Source organism: Salmo salar, chromosome ssa12 (assembly GCF_905237065.1).
Source record: "Salmo salar chromosome ssa12, Ssal_v3.1, whole genome shotgun sequence".
Taxonomy (NCBI): Eukaryota; Metazoa; Chordata; class Actinopteri; order Salmoniformes; family Salmonidae; genus Salmo; species Salmo salar.
The window spans coordinates 67,694,773-67,716,173 of NC_059453.1; the positions used below are offsets into that span (position 1 = coordinate 67,694,773).

Genomic DNA, 21,401 nt, shown 5'->3' on the forward strand with positions numbered 1-21,401 from the left:
TATTGAGTTGCACCCCCACTTTTGACCTCAGAACAGCCTCAATTTGACGGGGCATGGACTCTACAAGGTGTCGAAAGCGTTCCACAGGGATGCCGGCACATGGTGACTCCAATGCTTTCCACCGTTATCAGCGTTTCAGTTCTTGACACAAACCGGTGCGCCTGGTACCTACTACCATACCCCGTTCAAAGGCACTTAAATCTTTTGTCTTGCCATTTCACCCTCTGAATGGCACACATACACAATCCAAGTCTCAAATGTCTCAAGGCTTAAAAAAAAAACCTTGTTAAACCTGTCTCCACCCCCTTCATCTACACTGACTGAAGTGGATTTAACAGGTGACATCAATAAGGAATCATCGTTTACAGTTGGACTCTCCTGGTCAGTCTACGTCATGGAAAGAGCAGGAGTTTATAATGTTTTATACACTCAGTTTCTATTTGCAGTGTGTTTGGTCTAAACAGGGTCCATATAAAAAGGTAGGCATACTCATGGGATTGACAAGGAAAGTATTTGTTTCCCCCATACCCTTGTCCACCCAGAGTCAGTGGTGAACCTCAGAAAGGAACTGAGATGCTGGGGATTTTCTCCATGGTTACTAGCTGGTCTGCCCTCTCTAAACCCTAATGGCCGATCCTATGACATACTGGAAGTTTAACAGCAATATTTTGATAGTGACTTTTGTAGTGGCGTGGAATAGTTAACGTTCTTGGTAGAACATGAATGTTCATGCCATCGACTCCCACTATCAAGATTAGAGATCAGCAGCAGGGTACTAGACTACATTCTGTTTTCCTTTTTCCCTTCCACTCGCCCTCTCTTCTCGAAATGAAGGAGTCACATGGGTTCATCTGCTTCAGTGAGAGAGGAACCCTTTCCCCATCCCCCGTTCATTATCCATCCTCTCGGTCTCCACGTAACTATGGGAAAGAAGTGGTCCTTTATCACTGGATTTCACTCTAAACTAAAACAGGGATGCTTTTGTGTAATTCACCATTTATTGAGTAGTATCCCTTTTTCTCTTCTCTCGCAATCTCCCTCTTATGGGGCCTTTTCCCCCTCTCCCTCTCATCGCCATCCCTCTTCTAGCCATCCCAGCTCGTAAACCAGCAAGTCAAACAACTGCAGAGCACAGAGGAGCTGAGAAGAGAAATGGACACTAGTAATGCTCTAACAAACACAACTCTCTCAAACTGAGAAATAAAATAGTTTACCTTAAACATGTCCAAGGTGTTATTCAAGAGAACATGTTGAAACATATAGCTCTATTAAATGTGACATGATCCCTCATGACAGATTCATAAAAGCTTATGGGATATCACATCGCATCTGTCATACTGTATACACATATGGGCCCCTCACAAACCCCTGTGAAATGTCTGGCATGAAACAGCAATGCTCAGTATTAGTATTTATTATGATCTCCAATTAGCTGCTGCCGAGGCGGCGGCTACTCTTCCTGGGTCCAAACAGGAATCAACATAACAAATAAAATACAGCGTTCAGTAGGTAACCTTATGCTTATGAAACCATCATGTCAGCAAATAAATGATGACTGGCTTTATCTGTGCCAGGAAAGAGTCGTTTCTAAAATGATGAGGAAATATTTCAACACTCTGCTGATTGAAGAGCCTACTTCAGTTATTTACAGCCCTGCCAATTCCCTCTACGCATCACCCTGAGCAATCTCCTCTGCATGGTGTCTATGCAAATGTTTCCGTACTACATTTTCACTGTACACTCAAAAAGGCATGTTTCAAAATGATAAGAGAATACAATATAGCAGATGCTCTTTTAACACCGCAGCACTAAGAAGCAAATTAAATGGCCAGTGTCACTGTAACCACCTGGTTGTGGAGTTATGGTACAGTCCATCAACTACAAAGACACTAGTTAAGTGTAGGTCAGGCGAGCTGGGGGATGTTGTCTGTCTGATGGGTCACTTAGTAGTCTACTAGTAGTTAGTAGTAAAGTCCTTGTACCTCCTTACTAAAAGGGCCTATAAGGGTAGGTCACGAGGCCAACAAAATCTGGTTAGCTTTGATCTAATGTTTTAACCATTTGAGGAAGCTTTCCAACCTCCGGAAATTCCGTTACTTCACTTACCCTTCTCGCAGTTCCGGCCTCCAAATCCTAGGGGGCAGTCACAGCTGAAGGAGCCCCACATGTTGACGCAGGTCCCTCCATTCAAACACGGGTTGTTATTGCAGAAGTGCCTTTTAGCAGAGCATCCTGGGAAGATAAAGACATCTGAGGAATAGTTCAAGCCAACCTCATTATGCTAAGAGGTAATAAATTATTAAAACTATTAGTAAAACTTAAGGTACATTCACTTCCCCAACTCAGCTCATAGTGCTCAACTAAGACAGTACGGAAGGGTGGATGCTATAAAACAGGCACAGAATGGTTCAGTCAAATATCAATGTGCAAGGTTGCTAACCTGGTAGAGTGCCGTTGTTAGCGATGAAGCTAGCCATGTCGATGTGGCGGTTGTCGATCCTCAGGTCCTTCATGCAGCCCACAAACTGCCGGTTCTGGATGGGGAAGTCCTCAGGCAGTTTGGGCACGCCCCCTAGGAGGAGAGGACCAGTCAGATCCAGAGATCTACAGCAGAAGGACAGGACAGAGTCAGGCACATTTAGAATCTGTCACTCAGCTCTGCTTCTATACCACAACACATTATAAACACTGAGCTCTGCTTCTATACCACAACATATCATTAAAAACACTGAGCTCTGCTTCAATACCACAACATATCATTAAAAACACTGAGCTCTGCTTCAATACCACAACATATCATTAAAAACACTGAGCTCTGCTTCAATACCACAACATATCATTAAAAACACTGAGCTCTGCTTCTATACCACAACATATCATTAAAAACACTGAGCTCTGCTTCAATACCACAACATATCATTAAAAACACTGAGCTCTGCTTCTATACCACAACATATCATTAAAAACAATGAGCTCTGCTTCTATACCACAACATATCATTAAAAACACTGAGCTCTGCTTCTATACCACAACATATCATTAAAAACAATGAGCTCTGCTTCTATACCACAACATATCATTAAAAACACTGAGCTCTGCTTCAATACCACAACATATCATTAAAAACACTGAGCTCTGCTTCAATACCACAACATATCATTAAAAACACTGAGCTCTGCTTCTATACCACAACATATCATTAAAAACAATGAGCTCTGCTTCTATACCACAACATATCATTAAAAACACTGAGCTCTGCTTCTATACCACAACATATCATTAAAAACAATGAGCTCTGCTTCTATACCACAACATATCATTAAAAACACTGAGCTCTGCTTCTATACCACAACATATCATTAACACTGAGCTCTGCTTCTATACCACAACATATCATTAAAAACACTGAGCTCTGCTTCAATACCACAACATATCATTAAAAACAATGAGCTCTGCTTCTATACCACAACATATCATTAAAAACACTTAGCTCTGCTTCAATACCACAACATATCATTAAAAACAATGAGCTCTGCTTCTATACCACAACATATCATTAAAAACACTGAGCTCTGCTTCAATACCACAACATATCATTAAAAACACTGAGCTCTGCTTCTATACCACAACATATCATTAAAAACAATGAGCTCTGCTTCTATACCACAACATATCATTAAAAACACTGAGCTCTGCTTCTATACCACAACATATCATTAAAAACAATGAGCTCTGCTTCTATACCACAACATATCATTAAAAACACTGAGCTCTGCTTCTATACCACAACATATCATTAAAAACACTGAGCTCTGCTTCAATACCACAACATATCATTAAAAACACTGAGCTCTGCTTCTATACCACAACATATCATTAAAAACAATGAGCTCTGCTTCTATACCACAACATATCATTAAAAACACTGAGCTCTGCTTCTATACCACAACATATCATTAAAAACAATGAGCTCTGCTTCTATACCACAACATATCATTAAAAACACTGAGCTCTGCTTCTATACCACAACATATCATTAACACTGAGCTCTGCTTCTATACCACAACATATCATTAAAAACACTGAGCTCTGCTTCAATACCACAACATATCATTAAAAACAATGAGCTCTGCTTCTATACCACAACATATCATTAAAAACACTTAGCTCTGCTTCTATACCACAACATATCATTAAAAACAATGAGCTCTGCTTCTATACCACAACATATCATTAAAAACACTTAGCTCTGCTTCTATACCACAACATATCATTAAAAACACTGAGCTCTGCTTCTATATCACAACATATCATTAAAAACACTGAGCTCTGCTTCAATACCACAACATATCATTAAAAACACTGAGCTCTGCTTCTATACCACAACATATCATTAAAAACACTGAGCTCTGCTTCTATACCACAACATATCATTAAAAACACTGAGCTCTGCTTCTATACCACAACATATCATTAACACTGAGCTCTGCTTCTATACCACAACATATCATTAACACTGAGCTCTGCTTCTATATCACAACATATCATTAAAAACAATGAGCTCTGCTTCTATACCACAACATATCATTAAAAACACTTAGCTCTGCTTCTATACCACAACATATCATTAACACTTAGCTCTGCTTCTACTAGCTTGGCTTCTATACCAAAACACATCAACACAACAGAACAGCGTTTATTAAATATTTATCAGACACATTTTGCAGCTTGTTTTTTTCCAGGGAGGATAACAGATACACCCCACTGAAGTAAAACATGTTTACGATGGTTTACAAGCTGGACGTGGCAGACTTTATTTTAAAAAAGTATAATCTGTACCATAATGAGAGCCCTGTTTTGCTCAGCCAATTGGGATTTCTCTTTTGCTGTTGGCGTCACGACAATAGTACACTAGATGAAGAGTAAGTTCAGCTTGTGGCAATTTCTTTTAACTGAATTCATGGCTTCAAAAGGCTTTTACTCAACTACTATAACTGCAACTGTTGGCAAATAACAGTGCACAGTGAAATACCAGTAAGACCCTCCCATTCCCTTACTTTTTGGATCCTGATTGGCTGCCCTGGGCAGAGCAGGTGTAGTTCCCGATTACATGACCAAATCGCAGTGCCACTGAGGTGTCACAGTTGTCCACGGTTACTACGACGACCTTCTGGTCAGAGGGACCCTGGGGCATGCTGGCCTGGTTTAGGATTGGCTGTGAGGAGAGAAGAGGAGTTGTTGAGTTTGGCTCCAGTGTTATGGTGAGAGCACCTACAGCAGCTGGGTGGGGGGAGCAGGAAGTCACCTGACAAACTACTGGAAATAGCAGCACATGGTGATAGGAGTTTCTAAATAGTACAGCATTTATAAGTTATGCTATTCCTTCCTAAATGGGCAATACTGTATGTGTTTGGGAAGAACGTGGACATACATACAGTATGTAGTGTTTGGTTATGGATGGCTAGATTGAGAGGAACCGAAAAGCACACATTAGGCTATAATGAGCCTTCTGGGACTGTTCAGAGGATTCTTTGAAAATAAAAATCACAGGTGTATCTCAAGGACTGCTTGAGGCTAAAAATATGCTGAGACTCTAGGTTTCTTCTTCAAGTTACAAAAGGCAGGTAAATGTGTGGAAGTTTATTTTTGTCTCAGAATATCCAATTTATTGTTTGTGTGTGTCACTGTCGGGCATTTTTGGTTGCTCAGCACATAAATAGATTGCTTGTCTGTCTGAAGGTAGCGTGAAGTTGTGCCACACATCATATAAGTGTGATCATAACCAAATCTGTCTAACAAGGTGTCAAAAACTCAGTAATCACACTTATTTTTCAAATGCAAAATACTAAGCGTAAAAACTAGCATTAAAAATAAAAAACACTCACCATCTACTTTGTCATTGAAACATTCACCCTAGAGAAGGATTTTCTCAAGTCAAGTGCTTCAATTAAAAACAAAAGACTTCAAACAATCTAAGAAGCTTTAACAACCCTAATGAAAAGTTTGAATCAATTCTGAAGAGAAAAGTCAGCCATTAGCTTTTATATTCAGCCCTACAGTATTCTGGAACATCACCCCAATTTATCTCAATGTTTTCAGTGCTTCAATAATTTAAAGCCAAACACTCACAGTTCAAGTCAGAGGCTGACACATAACCAACAGCACACACACGGCGGAAAAGCCCCGCTCAACAGCACACACACACGGCGGAAAAGCCCTGCTCAACAGCACACACACGGTGGAAAAGCCCTGCTCAACAGCACACACGCGGTGGAAAAGCCCTGCTCAACAGCACACACGCGGTGGAAAAGCCCTGCTCAACAGCACACACGCGGTGGAAAAGCCCTGCTCAACAGCACAGTGACGGTCTTCTTCAGCACAAAGGATCTCTTTCATTGTGTGAGGAATCAATGGAGGGAGAAACAAGAGAAGGAGGGGCGGAGAGGGGTAGAATAACGATCCCGTCAATAAAGGTCACAACCTCTTTTCAAACACAAACGTTTCCCGAGGTCACACAGAGCTCATATTGACCGTTAGCCCGGTTAGAGCTTGTGTCAGCAGCAGCTAGGCTAGCAGCACTGTAATGAGAGGGGTAACCACCACTGACCATCCCACTGTTGACTGACCAGGCCTGGGCACTGAGCTATGGACAGAGCATATAGGAATAGTCTCCATGTGCAGTGTGGTCTTGTGCTGAGCGATTAACTGAAATGTTGATTCTTTTTGGTTTTTTAAACAACTTATTGACCAACATCGGTTCAATTATTTGAATTCCATTACGTTAGTTTTTTTCCTGTGAGCTCAAAGCGCAGTTCTTCAGAGAGAAATCAGATCAAGCCCGAACTGTGTAGATTGGAGTTGTGGTTTCCAACAGGCCAATATTCTACATAGTTTAGTGCAGAAAACGTTGTAATTAACTACAATGACCATAACCTATTGCGCTGCCAACTTGTCCGGTCTGTGTGGAGCAGACACAGAGGGAAAGAGATGGAAGAATGCGCGATCGAGATGGTATGCCTTATTGACTATGAAGAACTACTAAAATAGTGATTGTTGTCAGACAGCATAGGCAGCAGCTCTATAGAGATGAGACGATGACTTGGAATGAAATAGCCTAATAAAGTCATCAACTAAAATATTTTATTTAAGTAATGTGAATAAAAGATCATCAATGATAAGCAGTAATGGACAGTCACTACCATCATGGGACTTTAATTGTTTTATTCTGTGTTGTTACAGCATTCAACCCACATTTCGGCCTATATCGAATCTTCCATTCCTCTCAAAAGTTTTAGAAAAAGCTGTTGCACAGCAACTCACTGCCTTCCTGAAGACAAACAATGTATACGAAACGCTGCAGTCTGGTTTTAGACCCCATCATAGCACTGAGACTGCACTTGTGAAGGTGGTAAATGACCTTTTAATGACGTCAGACCGAGGCTCTGCATCTGTCCTCGTGCTCCTAGATCTTAGTGCCGCTTTTGATACCATCGATCACCACATTCTTTTGGAGAGATTGGAAACCCAAATTGGTCTACATGGACAAGTTCTGGCCTGGTTTAGATCTTATCTGTCGGAAAGATATCAGTTTGTCTCTGTGAATGGTTTGTCCTCTGACAAATCAATTGTAAATTTCGGTGTTCCTCAAGGTTCCGTTTTAGGACCACTATTGTTTTCACTATATATTTTACCTCTTGGGGATGTCATTCGAAAACATAATGTTAAATTTCACTGCTATGCGGACGACACACAGCTGTACATTTCAATGAAACATGGTGAAGCCCCAAAATTGCCCTCGCTAGAAGCCTGTGTTTCAGACATAAAGAAGTGGATGGCTGCAAACTTTCTACTTTTAAACTTGGACAAAACAGAGATGCTTGTTCTAGGTCCCAAGAAACAAAGAGATCTTCTGTTGAATCTGACAATGAATCTGGATGGTTGTACAGTCGTCTCAAATAAAACTGAAGGACCTCGGCGTTACTCTGGACCCTGATCTCTCTTTTGAAGAACATATCAAGACTGTTTCAAGGACAGCTTTTTTCCATCTACGTAACATTGCAAAAATCAGAAATGTTCTGTCCAAAAATGACGCAGAAAAATGTATCCATGCTTTTGTTACTTCTAGGCTGGACTACTGCAATGCTCTACTTTCCGGCTACCCGGATAAAGCACTAAATAAACTTCAGTTAGTGCTAAATACGGCTGCTAGAATCCTGACTAGAACCAAAAAATTTGATCATATTACTCCAGTGCTAGCCTCCCTACACTGGCTTCCTGTTAAGGCAAGGGCTGATTTCAAGGTTTTACTGCTAACCTACAAAGCATTACATGGGCTTGCTCCTACCTATCTTTCCGATTTGGTCCTGCCGTACATACCTACACGTACAAGACGCAGGCCTCCTAATTGTCCCTAGAATTTCTAAGCAAGCGGCTGGAGGTAGGGCTTTCTCCTATAGAGCTCCATTTTTATGGAATGGTCTGCCTACCAATGTGAGAGACGCAGACTCAGTCTCAACCTTTAAGTCTTTACTGAAGACTTATCTCTTCAGTAGGTCCTATGATTAAGTATAGTCTGGCCCAGGAGTGTGAAGGTGAACGGAAAGGCTGGAGCAACGAACCGCCCTTGCTGTCTCTGCCTTGCCGGTTCCCCTCTTTCCACTGGGATTCTCTGCCTCTAACCCTTTTACAGGGGCTGAGTCACTGGCTTACTGGTGTTCTTCCATGCCGTCCATGGGAGGGGTGCGTCACTTGAGTGGGTTGAGTCACTGACGTGGTCTTCCTGTCTGGGTTGGCGCCCCCCCTTGGGTTGTGCCATGGCGGAGATCGTTGTGGGCTATACTCGGCCTTGTCTTAGGACGGTAAGTTGGTGGTTGGAGACATCCCTCTAGTGGTGTGGGGGCTGTGCTTTGGCAAAGTGGGTGGGGTTATATCCTGCCTGTTTGGCCCTGTCCGGGGTATCATCGGATGGGGCCACAGTGTCTTCTGATCCCTCCTGTCTCAGCCTCCAGTATTTATGCTGCAGTAGTTTATGTGTCGGGGGCTAGGGTCAGTCTGTTACATCTGGAGTATTTCTCTTGTCTTATCCGGTGTCCTGTGTGAATTTAAATATGCTCTCTCTAATTCTCTCTTTCTCTTTCTGTCTTTCTCTCGGAGGACCTGAGCCCTAGGACCATGCCTCAGGACTACCTGGTATGATGACTCCTTGCTGTCCCCAGTCCACCTGGCCGTGCTGCTGCTCCAGTTTCAACTGTTCTGCCTGCGGCTATGGAACCCTGACCTGTTCACCGGACGTGCTTGTTGCACCCTCGACAACTACTATGATTATTATTATTTGACCATGCTGGTCATTTATGAACATTTTAACATTTTAACATCTTGACTATGTTCTGTTATAATATCCACCCTGCACAGCCAGAAGAGGACTGGCCACCCCTCATAGCCTGGTTCCTCTCTAGGTTTCTTCCTAGGTTTTTGTCCTTTCTAGGGAGTTTTTCCTAGGGAGTTTTTCCTAGCCACCGTGATTCTTTCACATGCTTTGCTTGCTGTTTGGGGTTTTAGGCTGGGTTTCTGTACAGCACTTTGAGATATCAGCTGATGTACGAAGGGCTATATAAATAGATTTGATTTGAATTTGATAGATTTACATTTTAAAGAAAATAATCTAAACCAAAATTGAACCGACCTCTAATCGCTCAGTAGCGATTACTGTTGCTCTCTCCTGGGTGGCCTAATTGTTGAGAGCTGAGGAGTACATGTGATTTTGGGGGGGGGGGGGGGGGTGATTTAAAAAATAAATTGTATCTTCTTAACAAAAATATAATTATCTTATTTTATTCATAGCATAAGATTATCATAAATTACACTTGTGATTTGTCTACATATTCCTGCAGAGCCATAATAACTGTCTGAGCCCTTTAATCAAATGGGGCCAAGAATACAGACCAGACAAATGGAGTATAGGTGGACCTTACACACACTGCTGGCATAACACATCTTGACAGCTGTAATATTGTAGGTCATGACAGAGCCCCATCCCTTTTCCCAGGAGCACTGCAGACAGAGGCAATGCCACATCTCCCTCACATGGTTCTCATTCCAACCCTGTATCCTATCCAGTGAGTAGATTAGATTATATCTGTGCTTGCAGCATGCTATTAATACAGCTGTCCCATTGAGGGGCTGTCTGTGAGGAGCTGAATACTGGAGGAGCTCATTGTGGGTCTTGTGATCACACTTGGCTGCCTCTGAGAGGATGGAGACTTAATTACATTGTTCCACTGCACTGATCAAATATTATCCCTCCTCTTTAAACACCTCATCTGTCTCCCATTAGGCATTATTATCGTATCTAATAACTGGCAAATAGGATTACTTGCTTTGCTGATTTGAGTCTGAAATATGTGCAGATGGATTTCATTATTCACAACACACCAGCTACTAGAAAGGTAGAAAGAACCTCCAAACCTGTTGACCAAAATGTCTTCATTCTTTAGTTGAACCTTTGTGAGGCAATGGGAAACTAATTTGTTGGGACAAACAAACCTGCAGTGTGAGATGGTCTGTTAGAATGGTCACAAACCAAATCACCCGACACGCTCTTTTCCACGGTTCCCCTCAGTTGAGAAAGGTCCGGAACAGACTGGTCCAAATTCTCTGGTTCGTTCACTGACCTACGCATTGGGCCATCGCTCCCAGCAGCAATCATCAGTCATGGCTGTTGACTCTGCTATAATGACTCTTTGCTAATTTCTGTCAGCCGCTCAGGCTGCTACACAAAGCCCCAGCCTGTCAGAGCTGATTGGAGAGAATATTTACTCAGGACTACATAAAAACACTGTTCCCCTCATTACAGCGGGGCGACAGGGAAACATGGGAATATGAGTTCATTGTTATCCACGATGACAGGGATGGACAGGAGGAGCATGGGAGCAAACAACAGTAATATTAGGTCTGACTGGAAACACCATAGCAACCAGAGAGGTTAGCCCTGAAGCGCAGTGTCCCGCTCAAAGCCCAAGTCAAAACCTCTCTCGCCTTTCTTTTCCTCCTTTTGCTCCTCTCCCACCCTGTTTTTCTCTCCTTGCTGGTGAACAGAGAGCGGGGCACCTTCCCCGGGGCCGCATCATTCACTGCCTATGGTTCCTTTGGAGGCCGAGCCCAGCACAAAAGCAGTGGTCATTGCCATTCTCCACACCCCCCCCTCTCCCCTGAAAGGCACATTTCAATCTAAAATGCCCCCACCTCATCCCACCCACCCCCCCCGCGGACAGGCCGGGGTGAGCCAGCCGGCATGAGATACCTCAGAGGGGAGGAGCCATCATTCTACCTCTATGACTCACTGGATCTGGACCAATGAGACAATGCTACTGCAGCGGGTGTGAACTTTGATGGGAGGGGTTAGTTCAACCAAAACTCTGGGCAGTTTTCTAGGAAAATGTCCCTTCCATTGGTCTGTGCCTCTGCTTAACATTATGCTTGTTCCATTATTGAGTTCATGTGTGTATTGTGCTAAAGATGAGTAGGAAACTAGCTGGTAAAATGTGATAGAAAAGAAAACAGCTCGTTACAGTGTGAGCAGTGGGCACTCAAGAGGAAGCACTTCTGTAGGTCACTGGAGACTGTCATTGTCTGTTTAATCCCAGAACTACTAGGTCACAATAAAACAAGCCATGGAGACTGTCATTGGACTTGTTGGTTTGTAACAAAGTGATTAATGAAAGAATAATGTCCCCGCTTTGATGGGAACCAAAGACTTGTCCTCCAATGGCCCAGGAGATTGTGTGTTCCCTCACATTCTGCTGGCTGAATCTGACATGGCCCTGTTATTATAGACCATGAATAGAATATCCACACTAGGAGGGGGTTGCCTGGCAACAGCTTTATGATGCAAAGTGACTTCCTGAATAGACCAAAATGTAACATCCTGTGTGTTGGTCTGGGGGGATGGCTGAAAAGGATGGGGATAAGGGGTAGTGGGGTGGTGGGTTATAGTTCCATACATTCTTCACTGATTGATATGGAAATAAAAAAGTTGAAGCCGTCGTCAAGGAAAAATATCTTGTTTGTATGAGTTCTATTTTCACCAACATATACTCTGAGCATAGCTGTGAAAACATTCCTCCCACCCTTTTCTAGTGTCTCTCTCGCTCTTTATCCGTCTGTCTCATCCCCCTCTCTCATTCCTCCTATGTCTGTCTGGCACACTGCCCATTCCACTGTCCCATCAACAGTTCTGTGGAATGACACAGCAGCAGTTCTGACAGGATGCAGCACAGTGAAAACGTCCACAGAGGACCGTGGGTATTCTTCTCCCGGTGTGGTCCAGCTAGAATCATGACCCGCATCACTCTATAGACAGTCGCCGTCAGACACTTGAAGTACAGCTGATCTAGTATAAATGGATGTCATCAGGACACGAAGTACAGTGTATAAATCTATATCCAGATCTACAAACACTACACAACATCCATAAATCAATTACCGGTATACAAGTCAATTGAAGGCCAAACATGTTAAGAAAATATGTCTTGTATCTATATGTCTCATATTTCAAGTCTGTGGTAAATGACAAACATAATTAAGTTTAGGCATGTACTGTACTGATGTTGGAAATGAACTGCTCTTCGTCCTCCTGCTCAGTGCTTCAGAGTGAGGTCTGATAAAGCCAAGTCTATAATGGGCCTTTTCAGTAGCCTAGTCTGACTCAAGTTACTGTATATCCCAGCCCAGACCCAGCAAATCTGTGTTTTGTCTAGTGTTGAACCAGTCTACACTTTATAGGACCACAAGGCCTAGCCCAGGTTTCCCCCGACGTACCTTGTTGTAGTAGTGAACTTGCACCACATGCCACTGGCCATCACTGACACCTCCAAGGATGTAGGGCGACACAGTCGTCTTGGTCTCACCTAAAAAAAGAACAAGTCAGCAAAGGTTATTCACACATCATTGGATCAGGGCTAGTGCCAACACTTGTCACCATCACATGTGAATATATTAATAACAACCATCTTTAGATTTGGGATTAATTGGCTGATATGCACTAACAGAAGCCCCTCCTACCTGCAGAGAAGGTGAGCTGGATCTGCTCGTTAATGATTTCCACAGCGATGAAGTCGTGCTTCTCGTTGAAGCGGCCATTGTAGAGCAACAAACCATTTGGCTCCTTTGTGGCAAATCTGGAAGACAGAAAGAAACAGGGCTCAGAGTGTCCATTCACAGCCAAAGACTCGAAGAGAGAGTAAACAACAGTCTTTTCACTGACGGACGGACTATGTGAAAATGCTTTCTGTAAATATAACTAGTCATTGCTGCAATATATGCATTTTCAACTTCCACATTGAACATTCAGTGCTGAAAAACATGTCTAAATGGTTCTGTATCAATATCCTGTTTAGTCTTCTCATACCCATGTCTAGAACCCCATCCAGTACCCTCACCACCAGACAGACAGACGTACAATATACTGACTGACATGCCCTGTTATAGCAGAGAATACAGATTATGAACGCACCAGAAAATGTTTTTCCTTTCCCATTAGGTTACTAGGAGGGCATATTGATGCACAGTCCCTCGTGATTCACCATTGAGGAGCAGAGAGGAGAAATTGTAATAATGCTGCAATTTTTCCACATATCACTGAGCACCCAACAGGGTTAACCACCACAACCACCGTTCTCTGACAGAGATGGAGAAAAGCGCTACAAAATAATGTAATATCTGCAGTGTAGGTGTGGAGCATGACACAGTCCATAAAGTCAGACAGCATGCCGTGGACAGTGACTAAACCACAGAAATAGAATGTCCATAGAGCTGGAGGTCATTGTGTTGTCTTTTACTGTAACGTTAATAGACAGGCGCATTTAACCAATCCAGTGCACCTCTGGCTCCCATCCAGAGGCCACGCCAAGTGACGCCACTAATGCTCTCGTCCAACCTGGGATTCAAGGAACGACGCGCTCCAACCGCAGAAAGACCACAGGGCATAGAAAAAAGACAGCACTAGTTCTATAAAAAAATCAAATCAAAAATCGAATCAAATTTTATTAGTCACATATGCAGAATACAAGAGGTTACACCTTACAGTGAAATGCTTACTTATGAGTGCCTAACCAACAGTGCAGTTTCAAGAGATAAGGATAAGAATAAGAGATAAATGTAACAAGTAATTAAAGAGCAGCTGTTAAAATAACAATATATACAGGGGGGTGCCGGTACAGAGTCAATGTGCGGCAGCACAGGTTAGTTGAGGTAGTATTGTACATGTAGGTAGAGTTAATTAAAGTGACTATGCATAGATGACAACAGAGAGTGGCAGTTGTGTGGAGAGGGGGGGGGGCAATGCAAAAAGTCTGGGTAGCCAAATCATTGGGTCACTGAGTTCTGAGGTGTCTTAATTTGATTCACCACAAAGGTAAAAAGCTCATGTGTGACACCGTGTTACCTTATATAATCATATTGCAGGCAGTCCAGGCCAAATGCAGAAGTTGCCAGAAAATTATAGAACCAGAAAATCATTTCCCCTCATTCATGTCCCAGGGGACCACACAGTGGATGTGCTCCGTTTTATGTTTGGAACATTCTGAACATCTGTGGGAGAACTGAGAGCCCTGTCGTCTGTGTTACTGGTGTGACTCGTTGGTGCTTGTAGTCCGCATCTGCCTGTTCAGATGGAGACCGTGTCAGACGGATGAAGCCTACTTTCTTATTTTAAATGAGGGAGAGATTCCAGAGATCTAAATACAATCTCTCAGGATGCTCTCAGAGCACATTGGTAAATGTTGCGAGGCTGTGTGTGGGTGTGTGTGCCAGTGTGTGAGCGTGCATGCATTATCCCAGAGTGTAGCCATGGGGCACAGCAATGCTGACCTGCTTACTGAGGAGAATGATAATCGTGACCTCAGACAAGAGGGAAGAGGAGAAAAACAAACGCACCAACTGATTACAATAACACTGAATATCTCAAACATGTTCACCCATGACTGCATGGCCACGCACGACTGCAAAACCGTCATTAAGTTTGCTGACGACACAACGGTGGTAGGCCTGATCACCAACGACGATGAGGCAGCCTATAGGGAGGAAGTCAGAAACCAGGCAGTGTGGTGCCAGGACAACAACCTTCCTCTCAACATCAGCCAGACAATGGAGATGATCATGGATTACAGTAAACGGAGGGACGAGCACGCTCCCATCCATTGCGACAGGGCTGTAGTGGAGCGGGTCGAGAGTTTCAAGTTACTCAGTCTCCACATCACTAAGGAATTAACAAGGTCCACACACACCAACGCAGTCGTGAAGGCGGCACGACAACGCCTCTTCCCCCTCAAGAGGCTGAAAAGATTTGGCAAAGATACAGCTGCACCATTGAGAGCATCTTGACTGGCTGCATTACTACTTGGTATGGTAACTGCTTGACATCCGACCGCAAGGCGCTACAGAGGGTAATGTGTACGGCCTAATGCGTACGACTTATCTCACCTACTGCACGGCAAGCGGTACCGATGCACCAAGTCTGGAACCAACAGGACCCTAAACAGCTTCTACACCCAAGCCATAAGACTGCTAAATAGTTAACCAAATAGCTACTTGGAAGGCTTTCCACGAGATGTTGGAACATTGCTGCGGGGACTTGCTTCCATTCAGCCACAAGAGCATTAGTGAGATCGGGAACTGATGTTGGGCGATTAGTCCTGGCTCGCAGTCGGCATTCTAATTCATACCAAAGATGTTTGATGGGGTTGTGGTCAGGGCTCTGTGCAGACCAGTCAAGTTCTTCCACACCGATCTCGACAAACCTTTTCTGTATGGACTTTGCTTTGTGCATGTGGGCATTATCATGCTGAAACAGGAAAGAGCCTTCCCCAATCTGTTGCCACAAAGTTGGAAGCACAGAATTGTTGAGAATGTCATTGTATGCTGTAACATTAAGATTTCCCTTCACTGGAAGTAAAAGGGCCTAGCCCAAACCATGAAATTCCTCCTCCACCAAACGTTACAGTTGGCACTATGTATTTGGGCAGGTAGCATTATTCTGGCATCTGCCAAACCCAGATTTGTCCGTCGGACTGCCAGATGGTGAAGCGTGATTCATCACTCCAGATAATGTGTTTCCACTGCTCCAGAGTCCAATGGCGACGAGCTTTACACCACTCCAGTCAACGCTTGGCATTGCACATGTGACCTTAGGCTTGTGTGCAGCTGCTCGGCCATGGAAACCCATTTCATGAAGCTCTCAACCAACAGTTCTTGTGCTGACGTTGCTTCCAGAGTCAGTTTGGAACTCGGTAGTGAGTGTTGCGATCGAGGACATTAGATTTTTACGCGCTATGCGCTTCAGCACGCGGAGGTCCTGTTCTATGAGCTTGTGTGGTCTACCACTTCATGGCTGAGCCGTTGTTGCTCCTAGATGTTTCCACTTCAAAATAACAGCACTTACAGTTGACCGCGGCAGCTCTAGCAGGGCAGAAATTTGACAAACTGTTGAAAAGGTGGCATCCTATGACGGTACCACGTTGAAAGTCAATGAGCTCTTCAGTAAGTTCATTCTACTGACAATGTTTGTCTACGGAGATTGCATGGCTGTGTGCTGTCAGCACCGTGTGGCTCAAATAGCTGAATCCACTAATTTGAAAGGGTGTCCACATACTTGTGTGTATTTACCTCAATTACCTCGTACCCCTGCACATTGACTTGGTACTGGTAACCCATCTATATAGCTAAGTTATCGTTACTCATTGTCTATTTATTCCTTGTGTTATTATCTTTCTATTATTTTTCTATTTGCTGTGTTGGGAAGGGCCCGTAAGTCAGCATTTCACTGTTAGTCTAAACCTGTTGTTTACGAAGCATATGACACATACAGTTGGATTTGGTTTGATACAGAAAATCTTGTGTTGTTTATTATGGTTAGCATCTAGAAATATTATTTATTTTCATCTATGGCTTGGCCTTCTTGTCATCGATGAATAGGTTTCCAAGGCTTGTGCACACAGCTTCCAGATCCCCCCGGACTGAGTGCAATCAACCATAACTGACTCCTCTGGTAACATTATATGTCACATTAGGCTGCCATTAGCAAAGTTAACAACCAGTCTACACATATTGACATATGGAAGGGCCGAGGGCCATGGTATAATGGCAAGTTGATGTGACTGTATTAGACATGTGCATTGAGTAAGTCTCTTGATGGCCAAACCTGACATGAATACTAACAATGTGAGAGGTATTATTAAAATATGTGACACAAATGTTGCAGCTAAGGCTGTTTCTGGTAACAGACACACTTTCAACTCACACTTCCAACACACAATTTCCTCTTCCTGCTAACTCTCGCTCTACTGTAGTGCAGTCTACAGGCTCCACCTCACTGAGGTTTCCCCATGAGAAAAGCTCTTTACCACAGTAACCTGATCAAGCCAGGTTCAGGTAACAGAGCGCCCTGATAGACAGCCTGCTGGGTGTTAGCTGTTATATCCCCAGCTTTACACACCAGCTACTTCACAGCTCTGGGAGCAGTCTGGGAACTACAGGCCAAGGCTTTTAAGAGAGGTCGGAGCGGTTCTCGATCCAAAAGACTGCCATCTGAGCTACATTTAAACAAAGGCCACCACTTCCATAAAACTCACAAAGGCATATCATTCTCACCACTACTCATTAACGGCTAGTTTCAAGCCCTGCCAAGAACTTCTAGAGTGAGAAAACATCACAAATATATATAAAAATGGCCATTTAATTTTACAGTGATAGCAGCTGGGGGTTGCTATGATGGGATATTATACCCACTGTGGTGCTTTTATTGTCACTTGGGATGGAGCATTTCATTCAAATTAATGTACCCTTGTCTCATTTACATTAATGTACTTCCGTGATCGACTGTGTTCAGTGTTACTCATCTGCTTTATTTAAGCACCACCCTCCCCTGGCTACGTCGCACAAGATACTAGTCTTTGATCTTGGACTAGAAATACAGCTTGCTCTACCTGTATCAGACAAATGACACAATTATGATTTAGTGCGCATATAAAACTGGATGGTCGTTAATTGAGAGCAAATACATGTTCCCAAAATATCAAGGCATACCAGGATGAAAGTCCCCTAGGTGTAGTAGTTCATCTCATATGCACACACACACACACACACACACACACACACACACACACACACACACACACACACACACGCATTTAACCATAGAAAAAGGTGTGGGAATATGGCTGAATATAAACAGTATAGTTTTTCCCTCCGCAAGGAAATTTAAACAAGCGAAATGCCGTTACAGGGACAAAGTGGAGTCGCAATTCAATGGCTCAGACACAAGACGTATGTGGCAGGGTCTACAGGAAATCACGGACTACAACTAGAAATCCAGCCCCGTCACGGACACCGACGTCACGCTTCCAGACAAACTAAAACACCTTCTTTGCCCACTGAGGATAATACAGTGCCACCGTCGAGGGCCACTAACAAGGACTGCGTACCCCCCCCTCCTCCTCCTTCTCCGTGGCCGACATGAGTAAAACATTTAAACGTGTTAACCCTCGCAAGGCTGCTGGCCCAGAGGGCATCCCTAGCCACGTCCTCAGAGCATGCGTAGACCAGCTGGCTGGTGTGTTTACGGACATATTCAATCGCTCTCTATCCCAGTCTGCTGTCCCCACATGCTTCAAGATGGCCACCATTGTTCCGGTACCCAAGAAGGCAAAGATAACTGAACTAAATGACTACCGCCCCGTAGCACTCACTTCTGTCATCATGAAGTACTTTTAGAGACTAGTCAAGGATCATATCACCTCCACCTTACCTGCCACCATAGACCCACTTAAATTTGCTTACTGCCCCAACAGGTCCACAGACGATGCAATCGCCATCACACTGCCCTATCACATCTGGACAAGAGGAATACCTATGTAAGAATGCTGTTCATTGACTACAGCTCAGCATTCAACACCATGGTATCCTCCAAGCTCATCACCAAGCTGGAGGTCCTGGGCCTCAACCCCACCCTGTGCAAATGAGTCCTGGACTTTGACGGGCTGCCCCCAGGTGGTGAAGGTAGAAAACAACATCTCCACTTCGCTGACCCGCAACACTGGGGCCCCGCAAGGGTGCGTGCTCAGTCCCCTCCTGTACTCCCTGTTCACTCATGACTGCACAGCCAAGCACAACTCCAACTCCATCATTAAGTTTGCTGATGACACAGCAGTGGTAGGCCTGATCACCGACAATGATGAGACAGCCTATAGGGAGGAGGTCAGAGACCAGACCGTGTGACGCAAGGACAACAACATCTCCCTCAACATGATCAAGACCAAGGAGATGATTGTGGACTACAGGGAAAGGAAGACTGAGCACGCGCCCATTCTCATCGACGGGGCTGTAGTGGAGCAGGTTGAGAGCTTCAAGTTCCTTGGTGTCCACATCACCAACAAACTAACATGGTCCAAGCACACCAAGACAGTCATGAAGAGGGCATGACAAAACCTATTCCCCCCTCAGGAGACTGAAAAGATTTGGCATGGGTCCTCAGATCCTCCAAAGGTTTTACAGCTGCACCATCGAGAGCATCCTGACGGGTTGCATCACTGCCTGGTATGGCAACTTCTCGGCCTCTGACCGCAAGGCACTACAGACGGTAGTGCATATGGCCCAGTGCATCACCGGGGCCAAGCTTCCTGCCATCCAGGAACTCTATACTAGGCGGTGTCAGAGGAAGGCCCTAAAAACTCCAGCAACCCTAGTCATACACTGTCCTCTCTGCTACCGCATGGCAAGCGGTACCGGAGTGCCAAGTCTTCGTCCCCCCCATACGCTGCTGCTACTCTCTATTATCTATGCATAGCCACTTTAATAACACTACCTGCATGTACATAATTACCTCGACACCGCCCCTGTATATAGCCCCGCTATTTTTATTTACTGCTGCTCTTTAATTATTTGTTTTTCTTATCTCTTACTTTTTTTGGGGGGGGGGGATATAAGGGTTTGTAAGTAAGCATTGCACTGTAAGGTCTACACCTGTTGTATACGGAGCATGTGACAAATAACATTTGATTTATACTGTATTTTATACCATCTATTGCACCTGGCCTGTGCTGCTCGGCCATCGCTCATCCATATATTTCTATGTACATATTCTCATTCACCTCTTTAGATTGTGTGCATTAGGTAGTTGTTGGGGAATTGTTAGATATTACTGCACTGTCGGAAGTAAAAGCACAAGCATTTTGCTACACTCGCATTAACATCTGCTAACCATGTGTATGTGACCAATAACATTTGATTTGACCCTAGGGCCAGACTGTGTGTTGCATATCTCCAGCTTCAACTTGATGAGAGAGACAGAGGAGAAATAGGCCAAGCGCTGACTCAAAGCTCAAAGTGACCACTGAATGTAATCAGATCAGACTCCTGGGTCTCAGATTAATGTCCCCGGTTACACAAGGAGCCAGTCCAGAAAAGGTCAGTCCGCAGTCCCCATTAGAAACCTCTCTCGCCAGCTAGAGAAGATGAGTCTTTTAAAGACTACGGCCATTAAATGATTCAATAACTTCTGAAACACCAGGAAGCTTATGTAAATGAGAGGGGAGGCAGGCCATTAGAGGCGTGAGCGTATAAGAGCAGTTGTGGAATGTATGAAGTGATCATTTAAAGAGAGTAATGTTCGAGAGGAGTCATAAAAGAGAGAGAGGGTGGAGTGGTGGGAGGAAGAAGAACGAGAGAGGTGGAGAGAAGGAGTGAATCACAGTACTATATTTAGGGAGCTACTTGTACTACGAAAGTGAATGATTGAGATGGCACAATGTCCCACTGTGTGGGGTAGTTGTTGTACTTACGAGAGGGAGAGGGTGAAGTGGAAGCGCTGGCGGAGTCCCTTGAAGGTGAGGAAGGACTGCAGGGGGAAGTTCCTGGTGGTCATCTCACAGTAGGGCTTTTCATAACCGCCAGATGGGCACTCACACTTGAACCCTCCCACCAGCAGGTTCACACAGGTGCCCCCATTCTTACACACAGCTGGGCCGCAGCGCCCGGAGCGGGACGATAGCTCACACCGCTTGCCTGGAGGAAGAGAGAGGGGTAGAGAGAGAGGGGGAAGGGAAAGAGAGACCAGTCAGAATTACAACTATCAAGGTGACAAATTTCAGTGCCAGCCCTGGACAGTCTATGTGGGTAAAAAAATTATAATATTGGTCCTCCCTTCCAGTTCAACTTCACTAGTGTCTATTCTCATCAGACTTCTGCTGCGGTTTAATATGGGGCAAGACAAGATGCATTATGCCTCCAGCACTTACCACGAGCCTTCTCCGTGAGGGAGGGAATGTGAGAGAGAGGCAGAGATGGTGAGAAGAGGTCAAAGGACGCAGCAAGGAAGAGACATTTCAGACAGTGAACGAGACAAAAAGAGA

At 44.2% G+C, this 21,401-nt stretch overlaps 1 protein-coding gene across 5 annotated transcripts in view; it reads right to left on the reverse strand.

Moving 5' to 3' along the window:
* celsr2 (cadherin, EGF LAG seven-pass G-type receptor 2) overlaps nucleotides 1-21,401 on the reverse strand; it is an 83,180-nt gene that overhangs the window by 18,901 nt on the left and 42,878 nt on the right. For all 5 annotated transcript variants that reach the window (XM_014132987.2, XM_014132986.2, XM_014132985.2 and 2 more), the window contains exons 3-8: nucleotides 20,832-21,054; nucleotides 13,060-13,175; nucleotides 12,817-12,905; nucleotides 5,058-5,215; nucleotides 2,441-2,604; nucleotides 2,107-2,232 (exon numbers count right to left, since the gene is read on the reverse strand). In XM_014132987.2, the coding sequence (XP_013988462.2) occupies nucleotides 2,107-2,232; nucleotides 2,441-2,604; nucleotides 5,058-5,215; nucleotides 12,817-12,905; nucleotides 13,060-13,175; nucleotides 20,832-21,054 (876 nt within the window). The remainder of the gene's footprint in view (nucleotides 1-2,106; nucleotides 2,233-2,440; nucleotides 2,605-5,057; nucleotides 5,216-12,816; nucleotides 12,906-13,059; nucleotides 13,176-20,831; nucleotides 21,055-21,401) is intronic.